This window comes from Stegostoma tigrinum, chromosome 1 (assembly GCF_030684315.1).
Source record: "Stegostoma tigrinum isolate sSteTig4 chromosome 1, sSteTig4.hap1, whole genome shotgun sequence".
In the NCBI taxonomy this organism is placed as follows: Eukaryota; Metazoa; Chordata; class Chondrichthyes; order Orectolobiformes; family Stegostomatidae; genus Stegostoma; species Stegostoma tigrinum.
In genome coordinates this window covers 82,285,749-82,313,336 of record NC_081354.1, presented here as the reverse complement: position 1 = coordinate 82,313,336, position 27,588 = coordinate 82,285,749, and the positions used below count along the sequence as shown (strand labels likewise).

General features: G+C 40.7%; 1 protein-coding gene across 3 annotated transcripts; it reads right to left on the bottom strand.

Annotated features, from left to right (window-relative positions):
* Positions 1-26,963, bottom strand: LOC125457634 (ADP-ribosyl cyclase/cyclic ADP-ribose hydrolase 2-like). 3 transcript variants are annotated; one of them, XM_048542158.2, is made up of 8 exons: positions 26,753-26,963; positions 20,264-20,393; positions 11,761-11,896; positions 10,656-10,735; positions 8,233-8,309; positions 6,298-6,390; positions 3,082-3,168; positions 1-141 (listed from the first exon to the last, which is right to left on the bottom strand). In XM_048542158.2, exons 1-8 carry the CDS (start codon positions 26,905-26,907, stop codon positions 81-83), a joined length of 819 nt encoding a protein of 272 aa, XP_048398115.1. In that variant the 5' UTR covers positions 26,908-26,963; the 3' UTR covers positions 1-80. The 3 variants fall into 3 exon arrangements, with proteins under 3 accessions (XP_048398115.1, XP_048398123.1, XP_048398107.1); XM_048542166.2 differs by lacking the exon at positions 1-141 and adding an exon at positions 2,426-2,726; XM_048542150.1 differs by lacking the exons at positions 1-141; positions 3,082-3,168 and adding an exon at positions 3,237-3,399.
* Positions 26,964-27,588: the final 625 nt, after the last annotated feature.

The following is a 27,588-nucleotide window of genomic DNA, read 5'->3' as shown; positions in this document are numbered from 1 at the left end:
TACAACAGATGCAAAATGATTCAACGTAAGCTCTCAGGCATTATAGGAAGTGAAGCTCCGGTTCCAGCGTGATTCTCTGATTAAATACATTTGCAGGTTGGGTGGTTTGGCAAGTCCACACATTGCAGCAGGCGAATAACTCTGCATAAGAATGAAAAACAAAATGAACTGTCGAGCAAATTCCATGGTCAGTGATTCCCAGATGATGTGATTAGCCGTGAGCTGGGGTAATGGGCACGGGGACAGGTTGGGAAAATTTGGGCATGCATACCTTAATCTTCTATTTGTTACAAAACTGGAAAACTCAGTCCATGAGACAATATCAAGAACTTTGCCTTCAAGTGCCACTTCCCAACTGGAATGTCCATCTGGAATGCCATTGTTTGGTGCCTTACTCTCCATTCTCGTAGCTAGTTTCTGGAAACACTCAGAGTGAATCAGGTACAATGGAATAAACTTCCTAACCTTCTCATGCAGTTTTATCTATTTTATGGAAGGAAAATTAGGTGTGATTCTAAAATTAATCTGTGTCGCAGACTTGCCTGGATTTTCCTAAAATGGTGCTGTATACACCAGAAAGACAACTGTTTAGTTTTTAACTGAAAACCAAAAATGCTGGAGATCACAGTGGGTCTGGCAGCATCCACATAGAAATAACAAGCTGTCTTGAGTGTAGATGACTCTTCATCAGAGCTGACACAAAGGGAGAGAACAGCATTTATGCTTTGGTAGGGAGGGGTGCGGAAATGGAGTGCTGGCGGAGAAAGAATGTTGTTAGTGCAGATTAAGAGATTGGAATGTGAGAAAGGCAGAACCATGGTGTGTCTAACTGCCAGATTTGAAAGAACAGACAGTCCTACTGGAGTGGGTGGGTGGGAGGGGGTAGGGGAGACAACATGGTGACAGGGAATACAACCCAATAAAGCTAAAAGGGAAGGGATGGGAATGGGTTCACAATCTGAAGGTGCTGAACTTAACATTATGTTCAGAAAGCTGTAAAGTGCCTAGTCTGAAGATGGGATATTGTTCCCGCAGTTTGTGCCATGATTCACTGGAGCACTGTAGCATGCTGAGAACAGATAAGTGGGCATGTGAGCAGACTACTGTGTTAAAATGGTCGGCTATAGGAAGGTTGGGATCACGCTTGCCCATGTTTTCAGTACAGATTCCAACATCTGCAGTTATTTGCTCCTGTTTAGCTTTTAAAATGGATTCAGACAAAGGTCTAATCAGTATATCAGTGATTATTCTTCACAGAAGCAAATATGACTAATGAGATTTATCAGCTTTGTTCCCATATTTCCTCAACCAAACTACACTCGATTATTGACTGTTTTTAGCTTGATCACTGCTTTCATGGCCTTACGGATTTCTCCTTTCTTTGGCTCAAAGGCTTCCGGTGACACACAATTCAGGGAAGTCATGATGAAACTGTACAGTCCTCTGATCAGTCCACATCTTGAACACTAAGATCTAGTATAGTACAAAAGAGACATTCAAATACTGGAAAGAGCCTGGGAGCTGATCATCAGACTCAAGGAACAGAGCTATGAAGAAGCTAAATAGGCTTGGGCAACTTAACCTGGATGGAAGGATATAAAAATTGTTGAGACAATCGAAGAGGTGAACACAATATTACTTTAAATCAAATTGCAAGAATAGAAGGAGATGGTGCTTTTGGGAGTGATGGCCATTACAAGCAGCCCATCATCTCAATCAAGGGAGTGGCTCTGGGGGGCTGCAGGGCCAGTGAAGACCCTGGTGAGAGGATGGGGTTGGTGTTCTTGAAGGCAGGGGAGGCTTGCTACAAGAATGACCATGCCACCAAAGAGTCACTTTGCGACTTACAGTGTTTGATTAAAAGGGCATTACCTCAGCCCTCAAGCAATTCCTGCACATGGTGATCTCCCACGTGACGGAAGGCTGATGATCACTTGTAAAGTGGTGATAGGAATGGGCTCTTAAACAGTAAAATAAATGGCTCCAGGAAGAACAGCTGCCTCTACCTCCCACAGATGGCAAAATGCCCTGGTGGTGGCAATACAATGGGCACTCCACTCCACTCAGTGTATAAGGTAGCTCATGATACGCTGTTTCTCAAACAATGTTTTTACATCTTTTTCAGAAGTTGGTGATTAAAAACAAACTATTTAGCATGAGGGAGAGATCAACAGCTGTTGAAGTTTCAGCTAATTCCATTTATATTCTTGTGTTTGCTTAAAATACTAACGAACAATGAGATAAAGAGATTGTTTTACCGTTTAGGAAAACATTTATGAGCTCGGATACTTTGGTTGGGAAGCTCATCAAAACCCATGAACACTTACATTTCACTTTTAAAAAGCAGGCAACATCGCCACATCAAAGGTTAATTGATGCTGATCTACTACAGCTGGATTACTCTTTTGTGTGCAGAGAAAAACAAATAGTGTAATCATTTCATTGACAGATGTTACAGCGAGCAATTCTTTTCATTTTGAACATGTCAAAATCAGGCAAATAATATTATTTTAAAGCTCCATACACCTTGAATGGCTACTATCAACAATACATTTTTTTGCAAAGGTTTATGCGTTGGAGCCTAAAATAGCAAATCATATAGTTTTTTAACTAATATTCACTTAAGTATATCAATAGATCAAATAAGAAGATTTCTGTCTTCTGTCTGATGGCTAGTTATTGATTTATGTCTTCCTTTGTCTTATTGCAGTCTTGCTAAACATGGACTTCCAAAGAGAGAGAAGAGGTTAGTGTCTATAATTATCCAACTGCTACTATGAACAATCCAATTAAAATGAGACAATGGCAGTATGGGTGTCTCTGCTCATGGGCATGGATCATCCACCACATTTACTTGAATTAGACCCAAGATTTAATCAGGGTGTTAGGGTCTAAGTAGTAGATTCAATTTCTTTCCCATCATGCTTTGAGCACCTCTCCTGCCATCTTGTAAAGAGCCTTTCGATGAACAGGAATTGATTCAAGCTAACTAGATTGTAGAGCAGTTTTCCACAACACAGTTTATTACTAACAGTTTAGTTAACAGTGCCGCTGCTGACTATAATATAATAATATAGGTACCTGTAATTGTCTGTGCAAGAGTAGCTGAAATTACGCCCTTTTATGATGTCTTCAAGATCTTTCACAGTGCCTGTCCCACATGTCTCCCTAACACAATGAGTAAAGATGAGCACCAACTTAACAGAAAACAACTTGAATTTTGTCTCATTTAAGAGAGGATGTCACCAGTGCACACGGAAGACAGAGATTACCTTCAATACTTCCCGCTGCTGAGATACTTCGTTTGCCCTAAGGGCATGCTGATAAATGGGATGTCTGCGTTTATATTCTGATGTGCATTTGGGTGAGGAAAATATCTTGCCAGGAAATTCTAACCTCCTAACAGAAAAGGTAAAGCAAATGATATGAACAGCCACTATGTGCGGGGATTTGGTCTTCATTTACACCCAAACTGAGGCAGGAATAGGGATAAATTCACACCATTAGCTGCTATGCTAGCTTCCTGGCATCACGCCATCCTCCAGCCATTCTCCAGGGGCCAGATGGGCACCTGACTGGGTAACTTAGTAACAGAATTAAGAGACTAATTTAAGGCCAATGTTGGTGTTATTTCTGTTTAAATTAAAACAAATAAAGCTGCAAATTCTTGTGGTGCAGCGATAGTGTCCCTACCTCTGAACCAGCGGCACGGGTTCAATTATCACCTGCCCCAGGGATGTGTAGTAACATCTCTGAACATATTGGTCAGGGAATAGCCACAAATGACACTGAAGGCCAGTGTAGAGGTTGAATACAGATATTTAATGGTCAACTGTTCTTACTGCTATCAGAATCAAATCCAGCTCTAAAGACACTATTAGCTTAGAACTGTGGACTAACAATGGGAAAGGATCATTTGTCAAACTAAGAGACTGCGGAAAAAGATGTTGCTGTTTTAAAAAATGAGTTGATGGAAACGGTTAAAAGTTACATCTATAATGTTTTCTTATTCGAGCTGTGTGGAGGAGGCAAGACACCATGGCTTCTTGGTGTGTGTTCAGAGCAGTATTGACCATTGACAGATCTTGGTTGGTTTTTCAACCAGGACCAACCTTGTACGTTCAGAAGCACTCAGCATCACAACAATTTTGTGCCTCGTTCTGGGGTGAGTGGCTACAGCTTTTCGGTTGCGCAAACAGCAGAAAGAGCCAGCTGGGAAAGAGAAAGCATTTAAATCCATCTTTCTGTCATGTTCCCATCCGTGAATGGAGAATTAAAAGAAATTTTGACCAGCTAGCTACTCTCTCTGCAAAAAATATCTTTGAGAGATATTGAAGGGTAAAATTTTTAAACAATGAATGAAAGATTGAGGTCTAGTGTATCCACAACCTCATGTCCTCATCAAACAGCTGAAAGTTGGAACTAAACTGAAGGAGAAACAATTCATCAACACATGTCATCAGAACTTAATACCATAACTGGATTTCACTCGTTTGTTTATTTCTTTCCAACCCATAATGTGGGTGTTTCTTGTCTCTTTGTCTGAGTACAGAAGCTTTTTAAAAAAGGTGTAGAGTTTAAACTGTGAAGTTATAAGTTGGCAATTCATGCTTATTTCATGTCATTAAAATGTCACCTTTTTATATTGTCACCACTGCTTCTTTAATGACCTTTAAAATGTACTACTCATATCTTTTCCAGTTTATTTCCCGTTCATTGCCAAGCAATGCTCTGTTTTCCTTTTGGGCTTCATAGGGAAAGGAGGATCAGAAAGAACTGTTGTACACACAATAAATACTACATTTCTTCCCCCACCCACTACCTTCCCACACAAGTTTACTTTGGGGCAATACCGCAAGCAAAATAAAAATGCTAGAAATCATAATGGCTCAGGAAGCATCTGTAGAAAGACAGCAAGCTAATAGTTTGAGTCTAGATGACTCTTTATTAGACCTCCGAAGACATCTAGACTCAAAATGTTAGCTTGCTCTCTCTCCACAGATGCTCCCTGACCAACTGTGATTTCTAGCATTTATTGTTTTCAGCACAGATTTCAACAGCTGCAGTAATTTGTTCCTTTACTTTGGGGCAAGTGAAATGCACCATTACTATAACATTATGTATTTCATTCACTCATTTTTCTATATACACATCTCTCATTTATTTTCCAGTCTTTGATGAATTGTGATACTGTAACAAATTCCTTCCTGTTGATTGTAACAATCACTTGGATTTTGTTCAATTTTATCTTCTGTTTTCGACTGTCATCTTTAAGGCATTATTGAGTAAAACAGTTAAGTAACCTCACACTTTTCTTTCCATTCATTATAGATTGTAATATTTAACCATCTGCATTAAAAAGGGAGAGCAGAAAGTTGATATACTCCATTGTATCTTTAAGAATAATTTAGAATGAGTTGGCATTATATTGTGATTACCTGACAGTGGAGTACACCTTTGCATTTTCTCGTTTTGAAATGAAGCAATTCTTAACAGTCAGGAACAAAGGGAAACAAAGGTAATATTCAAGGAGAATGGTGCTCTCAGGGATCTCATATTATGGTTTCCAGGTACAGGCTTTCATGTTGACATTTGTATGTTTCCTGGTTAAAGCCTTGTCCCCTTTTATCCTGACAAGTGACTGGCAAGAATTAACAAATGGCTCCCAGCAGTACAGAAATTGCAAGATGATCTCAAGCCAAGGTGACAGACAGGGGAAGGTTTTACGTTACTGACCTATTCTTGGTAATTGGGATGGGATCAAACAAGGGATTGACATGGAGTAAGCCATCAGTCCTTAGAAATAAAGTATTTAAGCAGGGATTCCGAAGGGAAGCATGCTGACATCTTCAGATTGAAGACGGAGGAAGAGGGAGGAAGATCAGGAAAGGAGCTTTCTAACACTTTGGCTTGATAGCAGAAGGCTGCAACCACCAGCTACAGAGATTAATACAGTGCTTTCCACTCCTTCAGAGCCAGTAAATCATTCTTTGCTGCCACAGGTTGTATGGTTTTCCTATCTATTTAGCTTATGCATCATTTTGCTACTTCTTTAAGAAATACCTTAAAATCATTTATGAGCTTAACTCACTTTTTAAATACATGTAATCTATGACTCCTGAAAAACAAATCTTATTCCAAACCAATGCCAATCAGGAAATTCAGCAAAGCTGTTTCTTACCTTTTGAAATGCAAACTGTTTAGAATTTAGATGAAGAATTAATATGGTTTGTTTTTATTAATGGTTGGAAAATATATTTCTATTATCAAGTATAAGAAACGACACATCTTCTTTACCTAACAGGTCCATCAATATTGTCCATGACCCAAATCTGTATTTCAGAGACTTTGTCATTTCTTAAATTCGGAAGCTCATTTTTAGCGAAGAATCTGCAAAGAAGATGAAAAATTGTGTTCTCAGTATAGCTTGTGTGTGCTGATTTATTTTGTTTTATCTGATCCTATCCTCATTTGTATGTTACAAAGATGGAACCGGTCCAATAAATTGATCTTGTGTAACTACATCATCGACACTGGGTCTTAAAACAACTCGTATAGGTGGGCAGGTGAAGGAATTGCTAAGTGGTGCTTCAGTTTAACATCCAAATGTAATTTGTTTCTCACCAAAAGAAATCACATGTTACTGTTTGAATCACTGTTTATACGCTGACACAGGAAAGAAAGGCTGGACAGTAATGTTAAAAAATAACAATCAACATTTTGTCGCAATTTGGAAACTATGCTTTATTCAGGTTTGTACAGTATTTCTGAAGGAGGCCACGCACAAGGAAAGCCACAAACCTCTTCATCCTTCAAGTGGATAAATCATTACTTGGCAGAAACTAAGTGGAAACAACCTTTCATGGTGGAATAAATTGCTTATACTAGTTGGGGATAAGGCATTAGGAGATTGAAGTCCATTGTACTCGGGATCACCGAGGGGGGAGGGTGGAGGAAGATTCTCAAATTGTGGGCCATTTGAATGTGAGATTTTTCAGCACAAGTGAATGAGTTAATATTTGGGAATGAATGTTGTGGAAGCAAACGGGGTTACAGAAGGAAGTGCCAGCACATATACTGGCACAGAGGGCTGAGCGGCCGCCTCCTATGTTGTAATTTCATTGCATTACAACTCTCCTTATTGAGTCAAGTGTCAAGATGTAGTTTAGAAATGTTGGTGCTGAGCTGAACTTAGAAGGCTAAACTCCATGAGAATTACCCACGCACTTAGTCCCCCGACTTTATGAATCACTTCAGTTGGGGCTGAAATAGAACAAGGAAAAGAGAACTGGTGAATTGAATGGGACACAGACAGCAGTAGATCTATGGGGTGCTACACTTAATTGTATACTGCTGCTATGAAGTACCTTGTGATAGAATCATAGAAAATGAGAGTAGGAGTTGGCTATTTGGCCCTTCAATCCTGCTCCACCATTCAACATGATCATAGTTGATCATCCAAAATAGTACTCTGTTCCATGTCCGTCAATCCTTTTAGACCCAAGAACTATATCTAACCCCTTCTTCAAAATATTGAATATTTGGCCTCAACTGCTTTCTGTGGCTCGCCATTCTCTGGGTGAAGAAATTTCTCCTTATTTCAATTTTATGCTTCATTGCGTTAATGATGCAGTGTAAGTTGTTGCTATTGATGACAAGTAAAATGCTCTGTGGAAGATCATCCATGGGGCACAGAAGGATTTCAGAAAAAGGGCTTTTAGAAGGACAACACAAGCTAATCTGAAGATGTGGCTGAGGGACTCATTATCTGTTCCCTTTGCAGTAGACTCAGATTCAAACAATACTCAATCCCTGTTGATTGACTGTAGTTTGAAATCAGCTTACTGGAAAATACCAAGAGCCCAGTGTGGCACATAAGTCTGCTCTGTACAGGTAAACCTACAACTGACCTTACCTGGTAGGATTCTAGGATAAGGCCAGGAACCATTATCACCAATTACCCCACCCTAATTCAGAATCAAATCTGATCTTGATGGGTAGAAAATGCGCAGGATTATCTCTATCTGAAACAATATGCAGCAATTAAACCAGAAATATCTAAATTACTGGTTCCTAATTTCAGTTTTGGCTCTCAGTTATTGAAGTGGCCAATATCTGCCAGAAAAAGGAGCACAAATTCTAAGCTAATGCATCAAACCCGGTCAATGGACAAATTGAAAGAAAAAAGAACACAGAAGATTTCAAAATGAATTATAACATTCTTTCTCTTACCCTTCTTTTGGAAAAGTTCCATCAGAAACTGAGCCATTCAGCATCACAGTCACGATGCCGGCAGCTTCCTTCGCATACTGAAAGCAAATGGCAAATTTTAAATTGTATTGCCTGAAGTATGAATGAATTCATTTTTAGAAACCGTGTTTGCAATGATTATTTAATATTTAACCATTTATATTTGTATGGTCCTAGAAGTGAAGCTGAAAATAGACATCCTTACGGAAATGTAAATGTCATTCAATAAACTGTATATTAATGAAATCTGGAATGAATATTTTCAACAATTTCTCAACTGTGAATCCATTGTGCTAGCTGATACTTTCCATCGGTCATTTAGTACCATGGTAAAATCAGTGAGTAAGAACTACTGTTGAAAGAATTGTAAATAAACAACCAAACCACAGAGACACAACAGAGTCTGTGTGGTATTCCAGCTCTGATCATCAAAACTGGTGACTTTCACTCATAACAAAGTTCTGTGTGCTCATTCTACAGAGTTAGGAGGAAAAGGAGCTCCCTTGCCTAACTTCAGGAATGCAACAATTGTAACTATCTTCAAGAAGGGAGGCAAATCCTACTGTGGAAACATTGGAGATACTTTCTTCCTGTTTTTGGCAAAGTAAATGCTCACGCACATTCTCCAGAATCACACGCCCTTTCTGTCACTGAGGAAATCCTCCCAGGGAAACAGTGTAGCTTTATAACTTTCAGCAGAACCTCTGACATGTCCCTTATTAGACCAAATACAAGAAAACTGTTGAGAACAACTCAAGGAACATTTAATTGGAAGTAATTTGTTTCTACTTATTGAATTCATCGACTTGACCAAACTATGTGACTCAGTAAATCATGAGGTTCAGGGGATTGGTCTCCCAAGTAGTGGAATTCGAGAAACTTGAATCACAGTAAGATCACAGCCTTGTGACTGCTTCACCAAGACTTACCTGCAGCTGTCTTGGGTGGAAGGTCTGAAACAGAAAGTCCAACATTTGGATTGTCGTCTAGCAATTGATTGATGAGAGTAGGTGAACAAAGGATTCCAAACTCATTGGACTCAAAATTGGTCACAGGTCATTTAACAGCCTGAATTAAGTGGACTCTACAGTTCTGAGGAAGGGTCACCAGACCCAAAACATTAACTCCGATTTTTTCTTCACAGATGCTGCCAGACCTGCTGAACTTCCAGCAACTTCTGTTTTTGTTCCTGGTTTACACCATCCACAAGTCTTTCAGTTTGATTTTCTACAGAATACACGGCAGACTCAAAGATCTTTCAAAATTTAGCTTCATGTTTCCTCAAAGTGCCAAATGAGTCATATCACCAGAGGTGTCTCACTGATCATTATGGTACTATACAGGCCAGCAGACTATATGTGCTGGGAGTAGAGGTAAGAAAAATGTTGGCAATTTGACAAGAGCTACAGTTGAACTGTGCCTTTTTGCTTGAAGTGGACTGGAAAATTGGGTGGTCAATTTGAATAAGTCATTTTCTCTGGATACAACTGAGGCAGTGTGCCATAAATCAAGGTCTGCTATTCCCAGTTGTATCAAATGCTAAAGTGCTTTTAAAGTATGCAATTTGGCCAATTTCGGACCACGATTGTTAGAAAGCATGGACTAGGTTTCTCCAGTAACCAGTAGTAATTATTTACATAATTGGACAATAGCTAAAGATAAATAGATATAAATGGTTGGCATATAACAATACTAGCTAAAATTCTACGTCAGCTTAGTGTTTTCGCTTTCCGATGACAAATGAACTAGTTTGACTTCCCTGCTTGTCGGATGCTGTCTGACCTGCTATGCTTTTCCAGCTCCACATTTATTGACCCTTCTTGACCTTGTTGTTGTTCATGCCTTGTTGTTCAGATGTCACACTGGTTTGTAAGAAGTACAGAGTGGCTGATTCCCTTGAAATACATCTCTGATTTATCAATTTAAAAGTCACAGCTTACAGCAATTGCTACAGGAAAGGTAGTTGGTTTTCTTCATGGTTAAACTGAGTGTTTGACTGAAGGGAACAGGCAGCTTCTGGACTGGGAGGAGACCTGCACAGTTCTTTTTCCTCTCTCTTTGTCTTTGTAACTAATTTCCAACTTCAAGCTGCTCAGCCATCTAAGAAGCAATCACACAGAATGTTCCTGTCATCGATAACTGTCACTAATTCACAGACCAACCAATTTCCTGTTACCTGCAAGAACTATTTCACTGCATACCCTTGACCCTCGGCTCCAGATCATCTACAATCTGAACTTTAATTACTGCATGTTCACAAGATGCCTGCTATGGGTATCAGGTTATTTGTTTTCAAAACTGCAGCCACTATTTCAAACACTGGGTTTTAAACCAGCTCTTGCTCATTTCAGTCCTCAGTTTTTAAAAGCACAAAAGCAAAAGGACACAGTCCTTACACAACTTACCGATTCAGATGCTATTTTCCAAAAGGAATTCACTGGGTTATCTTCAGAATCATTTGTGGGACAGACTTCATAGTTTATGCCTGAAAAAATAAGAATATGATCAATAAATGCCAATATTAAAGGCACTCTCTACAACTGGTAGCTCAAGTTAAATGCACGCTAGTTTGGTAGGAGGCACCCATATAATATTTCTTGGAAATATTTTTGATTTTATTGTGTTTGTGTTTTTTCTTTAACCCTACAACTTCTCACAGAACGGATGCTCCTTGTGTTTAATCTGTGGTCTGCTCTGCGCTTTCCATTTTGTGCATGTGAACCTTGGCACTTCAGGCGGTCTATGACTCCAAGGTCCAGCTTCTCTGGAACCACTGCATTTGACAGTCATTTAGGTTGTTGTCAATCAACCAGCTAACCAAGTAGGCTCAGTGCTAGCACTCCTACTTGAATCCGTAGAATGTGGTTTCAGTTCCCATTCTAGAGGCTGAACACGTTTGGAGGCTGAGATTTTGCTATAGTATAGGAACATGGAAAGGCAATTCTGTCACTGGGACCTGTTATTCCTTCTACAAGTCTACTCAGCAAGCTAATGGAATAGTGTCACGTACAATTTTGTGCAACTAAACTCCAACTAATGGTCTGGGAAGCAAGATAAATTGGGATGCGTCCTAATGTAGACTTTCTGGGGAGTTGGAGGTAGTGGAGGGATTGGGTCAATGTCAATGCAAGTCACAAATAGTGGTAACAAACAGTTGGAGACTTTTTCAGACGTCTGCCGATTGAGGGGAATCTCCCATTAGAAGTTTAAACTTGCAGGGCAGCCCTGTGTAGTCACTGCATTAGGAAGACCAAGCAGTCCCAATATGCATAAGGCTGCATCTAATATCTGATAGCGAGAATGTGGAAGGTCTACACAGTCAGTGATGGGTTCTATGCTCATCAGATCCCTGGCTGTAGAAAATAGGTCTCATAAGGCAATGACCAACACAAAAGTTTCACAACACAATTTAGCCCCATCTATTTCTGACATGCCTTTGCAATACACTACAATGTTTCCTGAGCATTATGATTGAAAATATTAAACAGTTGCAATAATCACATATCTCACCAGGGGGTTCAGGTTGTCCACACCAGTTCAAGTCATCTGCCAGAAAACCAATCAGAGCGTCACCGAGAGGCATCATACGTCTGGTTTGATCTGAATACCTGTTCACCAGAAGCTTGGTATTTTCCCAGAATAATGCCTGTAATTAGGTTAATAAAAATTGTTAAGTGAATTGTACCAGTTAATTTATTTAAATAAGAAAAGCTTTTTGACAGTTCAGGACCTAGAGCTTCTACTGTGGGCATATTTGAACTCAATCATGGATGTGGGCATAGCAGGCCACGACAGCATTTATTGCCCACACTTAACTACCCTTTAATTGATTGGATCACTACGCCATTTCAAAGGGCAGTTAGGAGTCAACCAAGTTGCTGTGGGTCCAGAGTCATGTGTTGGCCAGACCACTTAAGAATGGCAGATTTTCTTCCCTGAAGATCATTTGTGAACCAGCTGGGGTTTTACAACAATAGTTACATAGTCACCATCAAACTAAAGCGACCATCTAGTATGTTATTGAACCTACAACCCCAGAGCATTAGTGACATTACAATTAGGCTACTATCTCCCTATTGACATGAGGTCAGAGCAGAGAGGCAGTGGGGACGGTGAGTGAGTGCTATTTAAGTACTTACCTCGAAGCCAGTGGTCCTTTTTGCAGCAGAGAGCGGCGGGAGCCGGGTGGACGTGAGGTCGGAGCAGAGAGGCAGTCGAGCAGGTAAGTGAGTGCTATTTAAGTAGGTGTGTTCTCTGTCCCAGGTCCTACATGGGAGGGCCTCCCTCCCACCCTCCTCCTCTAATATAATTAAGAGTCCACAGACTCACAGCAAAAAACAAGGATTAAGGGAAGTGCCTGGTGAGTAAAGTGCAAGTCTTTGGCTCAGGAGTTTTTGGCAAAGAGGCTCTGTGAGGAGATTACGCCACTGTTGAAGAGGTGAAGACATGACTGCCAAGCTGATTCAGTGTGTTGCGTGCATGATGTGGGAGGTCAGGGACACTGATGCTACTTCTGGCTCCTATAGCTGTGGTAAGTGTGAACACATTCAGCTTCTGAAGAAGCATGTTGCAGCACTGAAGAAAGAAATAGATGACCTCAGGCTCATCCGAGAGAGAGAATTTTCTGGACAGGGCCTTCAGCAAGGTCATTACACCGAGGATACCAGAAGAGAGAAGGAGAATGTCGATGAGGAAGGAAGACATGAATGAAGTACAAGAGACCCCAGGGAAGTACCTATTGTAAACAGGTTGATTCTCTTGGAAACTGTAGAGACAGACAACACTGCCAGTCCGAGAGGCGTACAGGTCTGCGAGTCAAAAATTGGTGTAGAGGCAGAGCCGAGGAGTCAGACATCATGCAGAGCTGTGGTAATAGGGGACTCCATAGTGAGAGGGACTGACAGGGGTTTCTGTGGTAACAGGCGGGATTTGAGGATGGTGTGTTGCCTTCCTGGTGCTAGGATCCAGGACGTCACTGATAGAATGCAGGGAATACTCAAGGACGAAGGTGAAGAGCCAGAGGTGGTGGTGCATGTCGGCACTAATGATGTCGGGAAGAAAAAGAGAGGCATTCTACAGCGGGACTTCTAGGGTGGTTATCTCCGGTTTGCTTCCAGTTCCTCGGGCTGGAGAGGGCAGGAACATGGAGAGAATGGACTTGAACGTGTGGCTAAGGGACTGATGCCGGAAGCAAGGATTTAAATTCTTGGATCACTGGGGTATGTTTTGGGGTAAGGATAAATTGTATAAGAGGGACGGTTTGCATCTTAATTGGTGGGGGACCAGCTTTCTGGCAGGCAGGTTTGCCACTGCAACACAGGTGTGTTTAAACTAAGTAATGGGGGGAGGGGACAAACTGGAAATTTAAGAATCAGGTTAAAGGGAAAGTGAGAATAAGAGAAATTAAGAAGGACAACAGAATCAACAGAGCAGAAAACTCAAGAAGGGATCGTATAGTATGGCCAAGTGAAATAGGGATTGATAGGAAGGGTGAGGGGAGAAACAAATTAAAAATATTATATATGAATGCACGAAGCATAAGAAATAAGGTGGATGAGTTTGAGGCTCAGTTGGAAATTGGCAAGTATGATGTTGTAGGGATAACTGAGACGTGGCTTCAAGTGGACAGGGCCTGGGAAATGAATATTCGAGGCTATATGTGCTATCGAAAGGGCAGACTAATGGGCAGAGAGGGTGGGGTAACCCTGTTGGTGAGGAACGATATTCAGTCCCTTGCGAGGAGGGACATAGAATCAGGAGATGTAGAGTTGGTATGGATACAGCTGAGAAATTCTAAGGGTAGAAAGACCCTAATGGGAGTTATCTACAGGCCCCCAAACAGTAGTCAGGATGTAGGGTGCAAGTTGAATCAAGAGTTGATATTGGCCTGTCACAAAGGTATCACTACAGTTGTTATGGGAGATTTCAACATGCGGGTAGACTGGGAGAATCAGGATGGTACTGGATTCCAAGAAAGGGAGTTTGTGGAGTGCCTCCGAGGTGGATTCTCAGAACAGCTTGTACTGGAGCCTACCAGGGAGGAGGTGTTGTGGTTGAGAGGAGGATCTGGTGTTGTGCAACGAACCGGATTTGATCAGGGACTTCAAAGTAAAGGAGCCACTAGTGGGTAGTGACCATAATATGATAAGTTTTAGCGAGTTTTGAGAAGTTTTAACCTGCAGCTTGAGGGGGAGAAGGGAGAATCGGAAGTGTCAGTATTGCAGTTGAATAAAGGGAACTATGGAGCTATGAGGGAGGAGCTGGCCAAAGTTCAGTGGGACAATACCCTGGCAGGGATGGCAGTGGAACAACAATGGCAGGTATTTCTGGATATAATACAGAAGGTGCAGGATCAGTTCATTCCAAAGAGGAAGCAAGATCCTAAGGGGAGCTAGGGCGGCTGTGGCTGACGAGGGAAGTTAAGGACTGTATAAAGATAAAAGAGAAGAAGTATAACAGAGCAAAGATGAATGGGAAGCTGGAGGACTGGAAAGCTTTTAAAGAGTAACAGTGGATAACTAAAAAGGCAATACACAGAGAAAAAACGAGGTATGAAGGAAAACTGGCCAAAAATATAAAGGAGGGTAGTAAAAGCTTTTTTAGGTATGTATAAAGAAAAAAAAATGGTTAAGACCAAAATTGGGCCCTTGAAGTCGGAAACGAGTGAATTTATTATGGGGAACAAGGAAATGGCAGAAGATTTGAATAGGTACTTTGGATCTGTCTTCACTAGGGGAGGCACAAGCAATCTCCCAGATGCAATAGGGGCTGAAGGACTTGGGGTAATGGACGAACTGAAGGGAAATGGTGTTGGATAGACTGTTAGGTCTGAAGGCAGATAAGTCCCCAGGATCTGATGGTCTGCATCCTAGGGTACTTAAGGAGGTGGCTCTAGAAATCGTGGACGCATTGGTAATCATTTTCCAAGGTTCTATAGATTCTGGATCAGTTCCTGTGGACTGTTGGCTAATGTTGTCCTATTTTTCAAGAAAGGAGGGAGAGCGAAAACAGGAAATTATAGACCGGTTAGCCTGACGTCAGTCGTGGGAAAGATGTTGGAGTCAATTATAAAAGATGAAATTACGATTCATTTGGATAGCAGTAACAGGATAGGTCAGAGTCAGCATGGATTTACGAAGGGGAAATCATGCTTGACTAATCTTCTGGAATTTTTTGAGTATGTATCTCTGAAGATCGACAAGGGAGAACCAGTGGATGTAGTGTACCTGGACTTTCTGAAAGCCTTTGATAAAGTCCCGCATAGGAGATTGGTGAACAAAATTAGGGCACATGGAATTGGGGGCAAAATACTGACTTGGATTGAAAATTGGCTGGTTGACAGGAAGCAAAGAGTAGTGATAAACGGGTCCCTTTTGGAATGGTGGGGTACCACAAGGTTTGGTGCTGGGACCGCAACTGTTTACGATATACATTAATAATATAGACAAAGGCATTAAAAGTAATATTAGCAAATTTGCTGATGACACAAAGCTGGGTAGCAGTGTGAAATGTGAGGAGGATGTCATGAGACATCAGCCAATGAAAGCATGCATGCCGGTACAGCAGGCAGTGAAGAAAGCTAATAGCATGCTGGCCTTCATAACAAGACGAATTGAGTATAGGAGCAAAGAGGTCCTTCTGCAGCTGTACAGGGCCCTGGTGAGACCGCACCTGGAGTATTGTGTGCAGTTTTGGTCTCCAAATTTGGGAAAGCACATTCTTGCTATTGAGGGAGTGCAGCGTAGGTTCACGAGGTCAATTCCTGGAATGGTGGGACTATTATATGGTGAAAGATCAGAGCGACTGGGCTTGTATACACTTGAGTTTAGAAGGATGAGAGGGGATCTGATTGAGCGTATAAGATTATTAAGGGATTGGACACTCTGGAGGCAGGAAGCATGTTTCCGCTGATGGTGAGTCCAGAGCCAGAGGACACAGTTTAAAAATAAGGGGTAGGCCATTCAGAACAGAGTTGAGGAAAAACATCTTCACCCAGAGAGTGGTGGATATATGGAATGCTCTGCTCAAGAAGGCAGTGGAGACCAACTCGCTGGATACTTCCAACAAAGAGATGGATAGAGCTCTTAAAGGTAGTGGAATCAAGAGTTTAGGGATAAGGCAGGAAGAGGATACTGATTGTGGATGATCAGCCATGATCATAATGAATGGTGGTGTGGGCTCGAAGGGCCGAAAGGCCTACTCCAGCACCTATTGTCTATTGTCTATTGAATGATTTTTATTCAACACTACTACATGAAAAGACACCCTGTACCCTGTTAATGTAAGTTCAGATAGCTTTTTACTTGTACCTCTAATTAAATTTCAAATCTTCTAGCATACTTTGTTTTTACTGGAAAAAGCAAAAGTTCATCTCACTGTGTCATTCATATTTAATAACAGAGAAAATGTTTTGCTGGATCACTTTGGGAATCAATGAGTTCTAAAAAAAAAACACCCGTGGAAGAAGTAAAAATTTTTCAGATTAAATATTTACTTTTCATTTAATCACATTTTTCAGACACAAACAAAATAGCACAAAATGTGAGGTTGTACTTTTAATGGGATATCACAAGACATGAAAGTCACCTTTTCACTATAAAAGCGCTTTTTTTTTTGTCTATTTTAAGGCTGTAACAAACACCAGCTGTAGGAGGCACAAACATCCAAACTTGAGCCAACACTAACACTCCGAGTCCTAAGGCTGTCTCTGCCATGATCTGAACCCATCCAACCTTATACCCAGTCCCTCCCATCCTGACCACCACACCCCCTACCCCATCTCACTCCACTCCACAAACTTCCCTACCTGTCAAATCCATCGGCCCCCAAGTTGACACCCTTCCCACAGCTGAACTCTCCCTGCTCTGACCCTCCACAACCTGACACTCTGCCGCAGGCCCAACGCAATACCCTAACTGATTCAAACCTTGAGCTATCGTAAGTGCATGCCCACTTACCCCGCATTACGGCACACTATTCCTCAAATTAGGTAATCTTAAAGAGGATTACAACCAGTGAACCTGTTCCAATGGTAACTGGAATTTCTGGGCAATTATCACCCCAGCCAACTCTGGTTTGTTTAAAAACCCATTGAAACTCATTGTGTCTGAAAAATGACAATAGCTCAATGGCTCAAATAGCTCAAATGACATAGCCTCCAGGGCTATGTGTCAAGAGATAGAAAATGGGATTTGTTGACCAGTACAGATACAATGGGCTGACGAGCATCTTTCTATGCTGTAAACATCCTTGAGACTAAGATCGGACTCCAGGTCCAGCGGAGACTGCCTTTGCCTTCAATCTCTCCAAATCCCTGTTTATGGGAAAGGGTTCCATGAGATCACTTGAGGGAAAAGATCCTTCAATGATCAAGATTTTATGGACTGAGTTAACAATCACATGCATTAATGCAGTTTTGAGTTTCAAATTGTCCCCAGTTGCAACCTCGCTCCATTCCTTCTTTTCCCTATGTGTATGTTTGCCTATGTGAGTGCATGTCTGTGCACGTATGCGTGCGCATGCTCCCTGGGTTTGAAATCACAACTTAGACAATAGACAATCGACAATAGACAATAGGTGCTGGAGTAGGCCATTCGGCCCTTCGAGCCCGCACCACCGTTCATTATGATCGTGGCTGATCATCCACAATCAGTATCCTCTTCCTGCCTTATCCCCATAACCCTTGATTCGACTATCTTTAAGAGCTCTATCTATCTCTTTCTTGAAAGTATTCAGAGAGTTGGCCTCCACTGTCTTCTGGAGCAGAGCATTCCATATATTCACCACTCTCTGGGTGAAGACGTTTTTCCTCAACTCTGTTCTAAATGGCCTACCCCTTATTTTTAAACTGAGTCCTCATGTTCTGGACTCACCCATCAGTGGAAACATGCTTCCTGCCTCCAGAGTGCCCAATCCCTTAATAATCTTATACGTCTCAATCAGATCCCCTCTCATCCTTCTAAACTCAAGTGTATACAAGCCCAGTCGCTCTGATCTTTCAACATATGATAGTCCCACCATTCCAGGAATTGACCTCGTGAACCTACGCTGCACTCCCTCAATAGCAAGAATGTCCTTCCCCAAATTTGGAGACCAAAACTGCACACAATACTCCAGGTGCGGTCTCACCAGGGCCCTGTACAGCTGCAGAAGGACCTCTTTGCTCCTATACTCAATTTCTCTTGTTATGAAGGCCAGCTTGCTATTAGCTTTCTTCACTGCCTGCTGTACCTGCATGCTTGCTTTCATTGACTGATGTACAGGAACACCTAGATCTTGTTGTACGTCCCTTTTACGTAACTTGACTCCATTGAGATGGTAATCTGCCTTCCTGTTCTTGCCTTTAAAGTAGATAACCACACATTTATCCACATTAAACTGCATCTGCCATGCATCCGTCCACTCACCTAGCCTGTCCAAGTCACCCTGTATTCTCATAACATCCTCCTCACATTTCACACTGCCACCCAGCTTTGTGTCATCAGCAAATTTGCTAATATTACTTTTAATGCCTTCATCTATATCATTAATGTATATCGTAAAACAGCTGCGGTCCCAGCACTGAACCTTGTGGTACCCCACTGGTCACCGCCTGCCATTCCGAAAGGGACCCGTTTATCACTACTCTTTGCTTCCTGTCAGCCAGTCAATTTTCAATCCAACTCAGTATTTTGCCCCCAATACCATGTGCCCTAATTTTGTTCACCAATCTCCTATGTGGGACTTTATCAAAGGCTTTCTGGAAGTGCAGGTACACTACATCCACTGGTTCTCCCTGATCCTTAACTTAACCAGACATTTTTTTTAACACTAAAGAGACTGTTGTGGATCATTTAAATATTGAATTCACAAGCAGAAGATTTGGAGGGAACACACCACTGCCTACTTCAAAAGGTATCTGGTTGTAGTCCAACAGGTTTATTCAAAATCACAAGCTTTCTGAGCGCTGCTTCTTCATCAGCTGATTTCGCCTGAAGAAAGCGCTCAGAAAGCTTGTGATTTCAAATTAGCCTATTGGACGACAACTTGGTGTTATCAGTCCAGACTTTGTCCATCTGAATCCAACACCAGTATTTCCACATCATTTCAAAAGGAAGAAGAAATAGGAGAAAAAAAAACTTCTGCTAATAAACAGAAATAAAAGTAATACTAAATCATTCAGTTCATCTCTCCCTCTTGTCAAGTAACAGAAATTGGAGACTCTGGTCAAATTTTGGCTTGTTTCAAATAGCTCAATCCCAGGCTAAAGTGCAGAAAAGCCTGGCCAGAGTCGACATCTAAAAAACCAGATGAAAACCAGGAAGAAAAAGTCCAGAAGCTGAACCAAAATTTAAAACAAATCAACATAACACATGAAATTTTCCTAATCCTAGCACTGGAACAAAATTTTAAGTTGCAGTCCAAAGATGTGCGTAGAAAAGGAAGACTTGCCTGACAAAACTTTAGCCACTCTAAGTCTAGGATAATAGAGAGTTATAGCTTGGAGATGGTGAATAACACTACCAAGTGAGACAACGAGATCAAGTTACTCCAGAAACCTTGAAAATTTAGACCTTAGTTCATATCCAGACCAAGTGGAAGAAGAATCAGAACCTAAAACTGATTTGGGAACTTGATGTTTGCTGTGCCTACAACAGGGTTTCTTTACCTCTTGCAGCAATGTCTACGTTATTCTTTGGACCTTAAAAAAAATGCAGATTGTGGTTCAGTTTGAATCAAAGCTTCTCCTGATGATGCACGATGTACTTGTTTGAAGAATCAAGAAATGGGGCTACATTATCTTTAAGGGACAGGATTAGATCGCCCTGAGACGGTGATAATGACTTGAACACCTAACTCACACAATGGTTGAAAAGAAAGAAACAGATGTATTTCTTTATGCCAGATTACTGTATGTATTACAGCGGCAAATAACCAGATCTGTGTATTCTTTCACATTTCACAAAGTAACAGATCACTATTCAACTTGAACCACATGCTAAAAAAGTGATTCCACATTTTCATGTAAGTTTACCTTATCCCGAGGGATATCATGCCGTGCCAGATTGATAAAATCCTTATAGTCAGTTGGAAGAACATTGTAGGGTTTCTTATAAGCAAAAGCATTTTGAAACGCTTCCCAGATTGCCGAACAGTTCTTTTCTCTGAAATAAAACAATCAATCATTCTCAAATGTATTTCTGTATTGACAGTTGATACTATTGCTGCACAATAACATGGAAACCAGCCATAGTATATTATGTGCAATCATATTAGGTGTTAATTGCTCATGTAAATAATAATAAAGTGGAAGACAAATTAAATAACACTAGAACATATTAATTTTAATATAAGTAAAGAAAATTCAAACTATTTCCATCCTTAGTCCTTTATGGGTGGCACGGTTGCTCAGTGATTAGCACTGCTGCCTCACAGCGCCAGGGATCCAGGTTCGATTCCACCCTTGGGCGACCAACTGTGTGGAGTTTCCACATTTTCCCCATGTTTGCATGCATTTCCTCTAGTGCTTCAGTTTACTCCAACAGTCCAAAGATGTGCAGGCTAGGTGGATTGGCCATGCTAAATTGCCTGTTGTGTTCAGGGATGTGTAGATTAGGTAGGTTATAAGGGGAATGGGTATGGGTGGGGTGCTCTGAGGTTGGTGTGGACTTGGTTGGGCCAAAGTGCCTGTTTCCACACTGTAGGGATTCTGTGATGTCTGCAATTAGCAGGTTTTCTTAAAAATCCATTTTTGCATAAGTGCATAAATAATTATTATGAATATTTACATTCAGTCATCATGGCAACAAAGATATAACTAGGTATTACTGGAAAATCCTTGAATTGTGCAATAAAAAAGGAAGAACTAGCATTTATGTAGCATTATCACTGGATGTATGAAAACTGCTTTCCAGCCAATAAAGTGCTTTCTGAGCACAGCCAGTGTATAATACGGAAAACTAATCCAACACACTGTCGAGAACTGGAGAAAACGTTAAAACACGTTTTTTAAAAATTATTTTCTTTGTGCACTTTAATTTTTGGTTAGAAAAATATGGGAATAAAGGTTTAACTAACAATGGGAGACTGAAAGTAAGGGAAGATGACGAGTCTTGGTATGGCTAGAAGTATGGCTGGTGTTTTCAGGCCTCCCTCCACATCACCCAAGAAAGACACCATTATATATAAAAGCATGTTGGTGAATACTTACAAAACAGGATGAGAGGAAATCAGCTTTGTGCCCTTGTGTAGCCTATCAGATCTTGGATCGTCTTTGTGAGTTAAGGCACACACATGACACTTTTAAGTTGGCCTGGAATTATTTTTGCTTCATAGACATGCTCAGTGACCAATGACATAGCCAATATTGCTTGGATATTTATCCGATAAAGTTGCATACAGGAGCCATTTCACACAAGGGTCTCATGTAATACAGCCCCCATATTCTCAGATAGGAAAAAAAACTTCTTACTTAAAGTTTTAGCAATGATTTGTAGCTTGTAACTTCATCTGCAGGTGCCTACTAAACAGACAACAACAGGAGGACACTGTACACCCTAACACACTGGCCACACTGCCCTACATCAAGACATAGCAGAATTGAGAGCAAGATGCCTAAAACCATGAAAGTTCATGGTAGCACGCAAGCTCACACCCACTCTATGGCAAACACTCATAAGGATTAAAGACCCCATTCCCACAACACACAGAACCAACGTGGTTTACAAAATACAATGCACTAACTGCCATGAGCATTACATCAGTCAAGCAGGAAGGAAACTAGCTATCAGAATACATGAACATCGGCTAGCAGCAAAACGGCCCAATGAACTTTTCTTAATATCATTACACCCAGACAATGAAGGCCATCAGGTTAACTGGTACAAGATAACTATAGTAGCCCAAGCCAAACATAGACGTACATGGAAATTCCTAGAGGCATGGTTCTCAATCCATAATGCAATCGACAAACATATAGAATTGGACCCCATATACAAACCCGTACAGAACAAAACTGAAAATGACACTACTCACCATACTGGACCAGACAGTATAAATTCCAAGCAAAGCAGAAGAACATCACTTCATCAGAGGCTTACCTAACATGATGATCAAATGTCTGAACAAAAACAAGCCAGCTCAGTGAGCAAGTCAACAACCCCAAACCCCTCTTACTCTATTCATTCTGGGTTTGTTCAAAGCCATTTTATTCTATTATGCATTTACTAATTACGAGTACAGAAAGCAAAGCAGGTCACATCTGGCAGAGTGAGCCACAGACCTTGAATGACTCCCCTCACTCCCTTCAACTGGATCCTGACTGATCTGTGTGCAGTTCCCTAACTGACTTACCACAGATCTTTGGACTGCGTACACTGGACCTGCAGGATGGACAGTGGCCCACTCCCCAGACTGCAGTGATACCATATCCCTGACCATAATACCGTCCACCCAACTTCCCCAGCAAATGGCTACTGACCAGGCCCAAACCCAAGACCTTGGGCTGAGAACAGGCATTGTCTTGAGTGACCGAGACAGGATCCACTGACCTGATCACAAAGCTCCTTGACTTGATCGAGATCTACTCCCCTTGGACTTGGAGACAAGGCTATTTGGTTGATGTACATTCAGTGTGCTTTCCACCTAAGCTACTGCCATTAAGCGTCGGTGTGATATGGATGTAGCACGCTGAGTAGAGCAACATATCCATCCCCTAAGCTGACTATTGCTGACAACCATGACAAGCTGCCTGGATTTTACTGCACTAACCAACCAGGCAAGGCAGGAGTACAGTGAGCCTTTGCATTCTGAATGAGGAGGTAAAATGTTAAAGCCAGGCAAGACAGTGTTACTGTGAACATCCATGTGTGAGGTGAGTGGGTGCAAACAGAACAATCGAAAAGTACAGCGATACAGCCTGGTCCACTCTATGAGCCAGGTGCCTGTCCCTGAATGCAAAGGGGCCAGACGGCTGCAATTTAATAACAGATAGAGGTGCAGTCCACAGTGCAGCATTGAAGTAGGGAAATGTATTGCAAAGGGTGAGAGGTGTGCCATGATGATGTGGTGAGGCTAGGGGTGGGGTAATGGCATTGGCCGCCCATGGAGCAGAATGAGAAATGCTAGGGATTACCATCCATGATGGGGACCCAGAGGAGTGAGCAATAGGCTGCAGTCCCTACATACACGGTCGGAATTTCACACTGGGATTTATAACTGTGAGCTTCTCTCTGCTTGTGGGATAATAGGAAACTGCATATCAATAAGGTGAGATTTAGTACGAATAGCATACAAATCGGCCTCTTGCCATTCACCAGCAGGATTCTTACATTACTGTTATAAACTCAGTTGCAGATTCAGATCTCTGGCAATTTAACAGTGTCAGGAAAACTTTTTCTAAAGATTTGAACCTCGATAACTTCATAGTAGCAAAAGTATTTAAAGAGAAAAATGTCAAGACTTCAAACATGGTTTCTGAATGAAGAGATACAAGGTAAGTTAAAGACTGAGAGCATTGTTCTAAAAGTTACAAAGTTTTAAAACATAATCTAGAAATTTCAATTATTGCCTTAAGAGCCTGGATGCAAAAAGTCAAAAATCAAAACAAACTTTGAATTTGTCGTGAATTTGACAAAGCTTTTAACATTCAGATTTCCTCTTGTCAACCTTTCAAAAAAGGTCAGACACCCATAATCACATTTAAAAGTGTCCAAATCAAGCTGCTGAAAAGTCCACACGTGTAAACTGTTTGGCAAATACCACAAATGAGCTCTGTTCCAATAGCAGCCTACTAGCATGAACAAATTCACAGAACCTGAGCAGTGTGTGGCCACATACTCTCAAAGCATTCAACAAATCTATGAGGGCCACACAAAGCCAAAGATAAGCCTTTAAAAATTGACAACAGCAATGTAAATTGCTTTCCTTCATTTTACTACACACTAAAATTTTAAACAAAATTACTAAAATTATTGGAGGGAACAATGTGGCCTGTTCCTGTTAAATTAACCAAAATACCTCAGAAATCAGACATAGAGATTGAACAACTATGGAAGCTGAAAGTTTTCAGTTTCACTATGATCCTATGCCTCTTATAAATAGATACTGAGGCTGTGCGCTAGAACATGGAAGGGTATATGTGCTTACAAATTCAAAGCTAAACTGTTTTTTTTCACAATGCACAAGCCTGAAGTGAACAGGTTCCATTATGTTGTTCCTGATACGCTGTTCCTTTAGAATCACGTTATGATCATCGTAGATACTAAAAACAGTTACAATATAAACTCTCAGTCAAAAGCTGAAAGAATGATAAGGTTTCATACTTTATGACATTTATTGCAACAAATAACTAAAAGCACAATTAACTTAGCCACAGATTATCCACCTAATTCCTACTACCGTTCAAAAAAATCCTACTTCATAGTGTCCATCCTTCTGTCCTTTATGTAGACACACAGTAAGTCTAGCACACAGGTAATCAGCTATGTTGGCCCTTATTTGAAGAACGTTGAAAAACAAGAGTAGCAAGTCTTACTTTGTCTGTGCAATGTGCTGGTGTGACCTCATCTCGAGTACCGTGAGCAGTTTTGGTCCATTCATTAAAGAAAAAATAGCATTTCATTGGAGACAGTTTAAAGAAGGTTCACTTGGATGATCCTTGGTGTGGAGGAAATGTGTTATGAGCAAAAATTAAACAACTTGGGGCTTTACTCATTAGAATTTAGAAGAATGAGAGGTGATCTCATTGAAACATTTAGGATTCTTAAGTGGCTTGGCAAGGTAAATGCTGAAAAGATGTTTTTCCTCGTTGGAGAATCTTGGACCAGAGGGTATTATCTCTGATTAAGAGGACACTAATTTAAGACTGAGATGAGGAGGAATTTCTTCTCTCAGAGGGTTGTGAGTGTATGTAACTCCTTTCCACAGGGAGCTGAGGGGGCAGAGTCCTTGTGCATATTTAATTCTGAGGTAGATTCTTGACCAGTAGGGGAATGAAGGGTTACAGGGAAAGGAGAGGAAAGTGGATATAATGAGCGTCATCAGATCAGCCACGATCCTATTTAATGGTGGACCAGGCTCAAAAGGCTGAATAGGAAGAACTTATATGATTTTACTACACATAATTTCCACATAACCAATGTAAAGTGCTTTCTAGCTCCTGAGGTTTTATTCCTCTTCTTTTAAATTCTCAACTGTGTCTTTCACAGTGTGGCGTCATTTTCCCAGGCACTGTCCTCTATTCAAAGCTCGCTGGCTCGTTCAGTTTCACGTTAGCTTCCCACAAATTGATCTTTTCAATTCGAGCACAAGCTTCCACTTGTATTCCTGTGCAGTGAACCATACAGACTTATTGACTTCCAACACATACCTGTCTCCCAGATCAAGGCAGATTCAAAACACTATTTGTGATATTCTAGGAGAGTCTGATCTTAATAAGAGCTTCCTCTGTTCCCAACATTCTTCCCCACAGCAAAATGAATAATATTGGCTTTGTGGCTTAGTAGGTATACAAACTAAATATCCCTGAAAGCCCACTTTTTTTTTACCTTGGAACGAAATAGACAGTTGAAAACACAACTGTCTACAAACAAGTATTCTCACCACTTTTCTGTGGCTTTAGAGACTCTCAGTTTTTCTATTTTTAACACATAACTCAGGCCATTGTCCCAAAGTGTAAATACTTTGTACCATCTTCCCAGTAAAACAAGCCAAGCCTTCTTTTCAGAGATAATGGGAACTGCAGATGCTGGAGAATCCAAGATAATAAAGTGTGAAGCTGGATGAGCACAGCAGGTCAAGCAGCATCTCAGGAGCTAGCAATTAAACTAGCAGCCTTACTTTCATGAAGACCTCAGATTGTCTTATGAGCAAAAATTATAATATAATAATATGAATTCTCTCATTTTACCTCATATTTAAAGAGTCTCAAAGTATGACAATTGTATAAGTCTTATAATTAAAGCTATCTATTGTTAAGAACTAGAGTGATTGAGCACTTGCATAAATATGAACTGATTAGAAATAGAGAGAGAGTATAGATTTTTAAAAGGCAAGTTATTTTTAACAAATCTAGATAGATTATCAAGAAGGTCACCAATGCAGTTCATCAGGAAATGTCTATGGATTGTCTTTATACGGATTTCCAGAAGTAATTTAATAAAGTTCCACTAAAGGGGCCGTTCACAAAAATTAAACTACATTAAACAAAGGTTGTCTTTTGAAAAACTTGGTCAAAAATAGCGTAGGGATAATGGTTGTGTTTCAATTAGTGGAATATGATTCATGGTATTCTTTGACATATTATTGTGTTTATTAACAGCTTCATAATTGGCAATATTTTTCTGGCTGTATTCTTTTAGTCAAACCACTTGTAGCACAGAGGACCACCACCAATAGGTTTTGCAGGTGGCATCATGCTTCTTGCCTATGAGAGTTAATGACTGTGTATTAATGAAGAAACTTAATGCCCAATGGCTCAGATTCTTACTTCTATGTATGTATAACAGAGAAATCATTGTCTTACCCTATTGTAGGATTCACTACTCTGATGTAATTATAGCATCTGCCAATTATGATCTCCTCCAAGTTACGAACTGTACCAATTCCACGCTGTGACTTTACTGATGTTGAGAAATCCATCAATAGGATTCCAAGCAGCAACATGCTGCATTTTGCCATTTTGAGAAGAGTCTCAATTTCAATCCAACTGTTGCAGCATAAATTTCACAACTTCATTTGTCCTTGAGCTTATCCCAATTATGCGGAAAAAATGGCAAAATGTATGTAATAATTAACTTGTTGAAGAACTATTTAAACAAACAGGTTTGATATCGATCACCAGTAGAAAGTGTTGGAAGCCATCAGCAGATTATTCAGTACTCATGAAAAGAGAGGATTTAATATGGAGATATCTGATTATAGGGGAGGGATTCTTTTAGCCATTCACTATTCGATTTTGCTGATCACATAAAACATCATTAGTTCATCATCCCATCTACTAAGATGGCTCATGGAATGCAAATATAACCCCCAACTCCTTTGCTTTGCTGCAAACTATCTCCTGAACATCTTCTGCCACCTATGTATGCCTTCATTACCAACAATAAATTTAACGAGCTTGTCGGAGCACTTTTCCCAATCGGAACAAAGAGCAGGAGGCAGGCAGGATTCAGACAAGTGCAAGATGTTTGTTCAGGCAGATACTGGTTTATGCAGGGAGAGGGCCAAAGGATCTTCCCTGAATCCGGCTTCAGAAGATAAATCAATGACACACCCTGTGCTTGTATAAAGAAATACATAATTTTTACACATTTTGTGTTACTGTAATCAAATGCAACGTAATCACTGTCCCACCCCCAA

What these genes read in the sequence shown, in the direction of transcription:
- LOC125457634 (XM_048542150.1), bottom strand. Translation starts at nt 26,907, where the DNA reads ATGGCAAAATGCAGCATGTTGCTGCTTGGAATCCTATTGATGGATTTC. An exon ending in GTAGTGAATCCTACAATAGG is followed by an intron (nt 20,394 to 26,752) that starts GTAAGACAATGA and finishes GTTTTATTTCAG; the next exon opens with AGAAAAGAACTGTTCGGCAA. An exon ending in ATGATATCCCTCGGGATAAG is followed by an intron (nt 11,897 to 20,263) that starts GTAAACTTACAT and finishes ACCTAATTACAG; the next exon opens with GCATTATTCTGGGAAAATAC.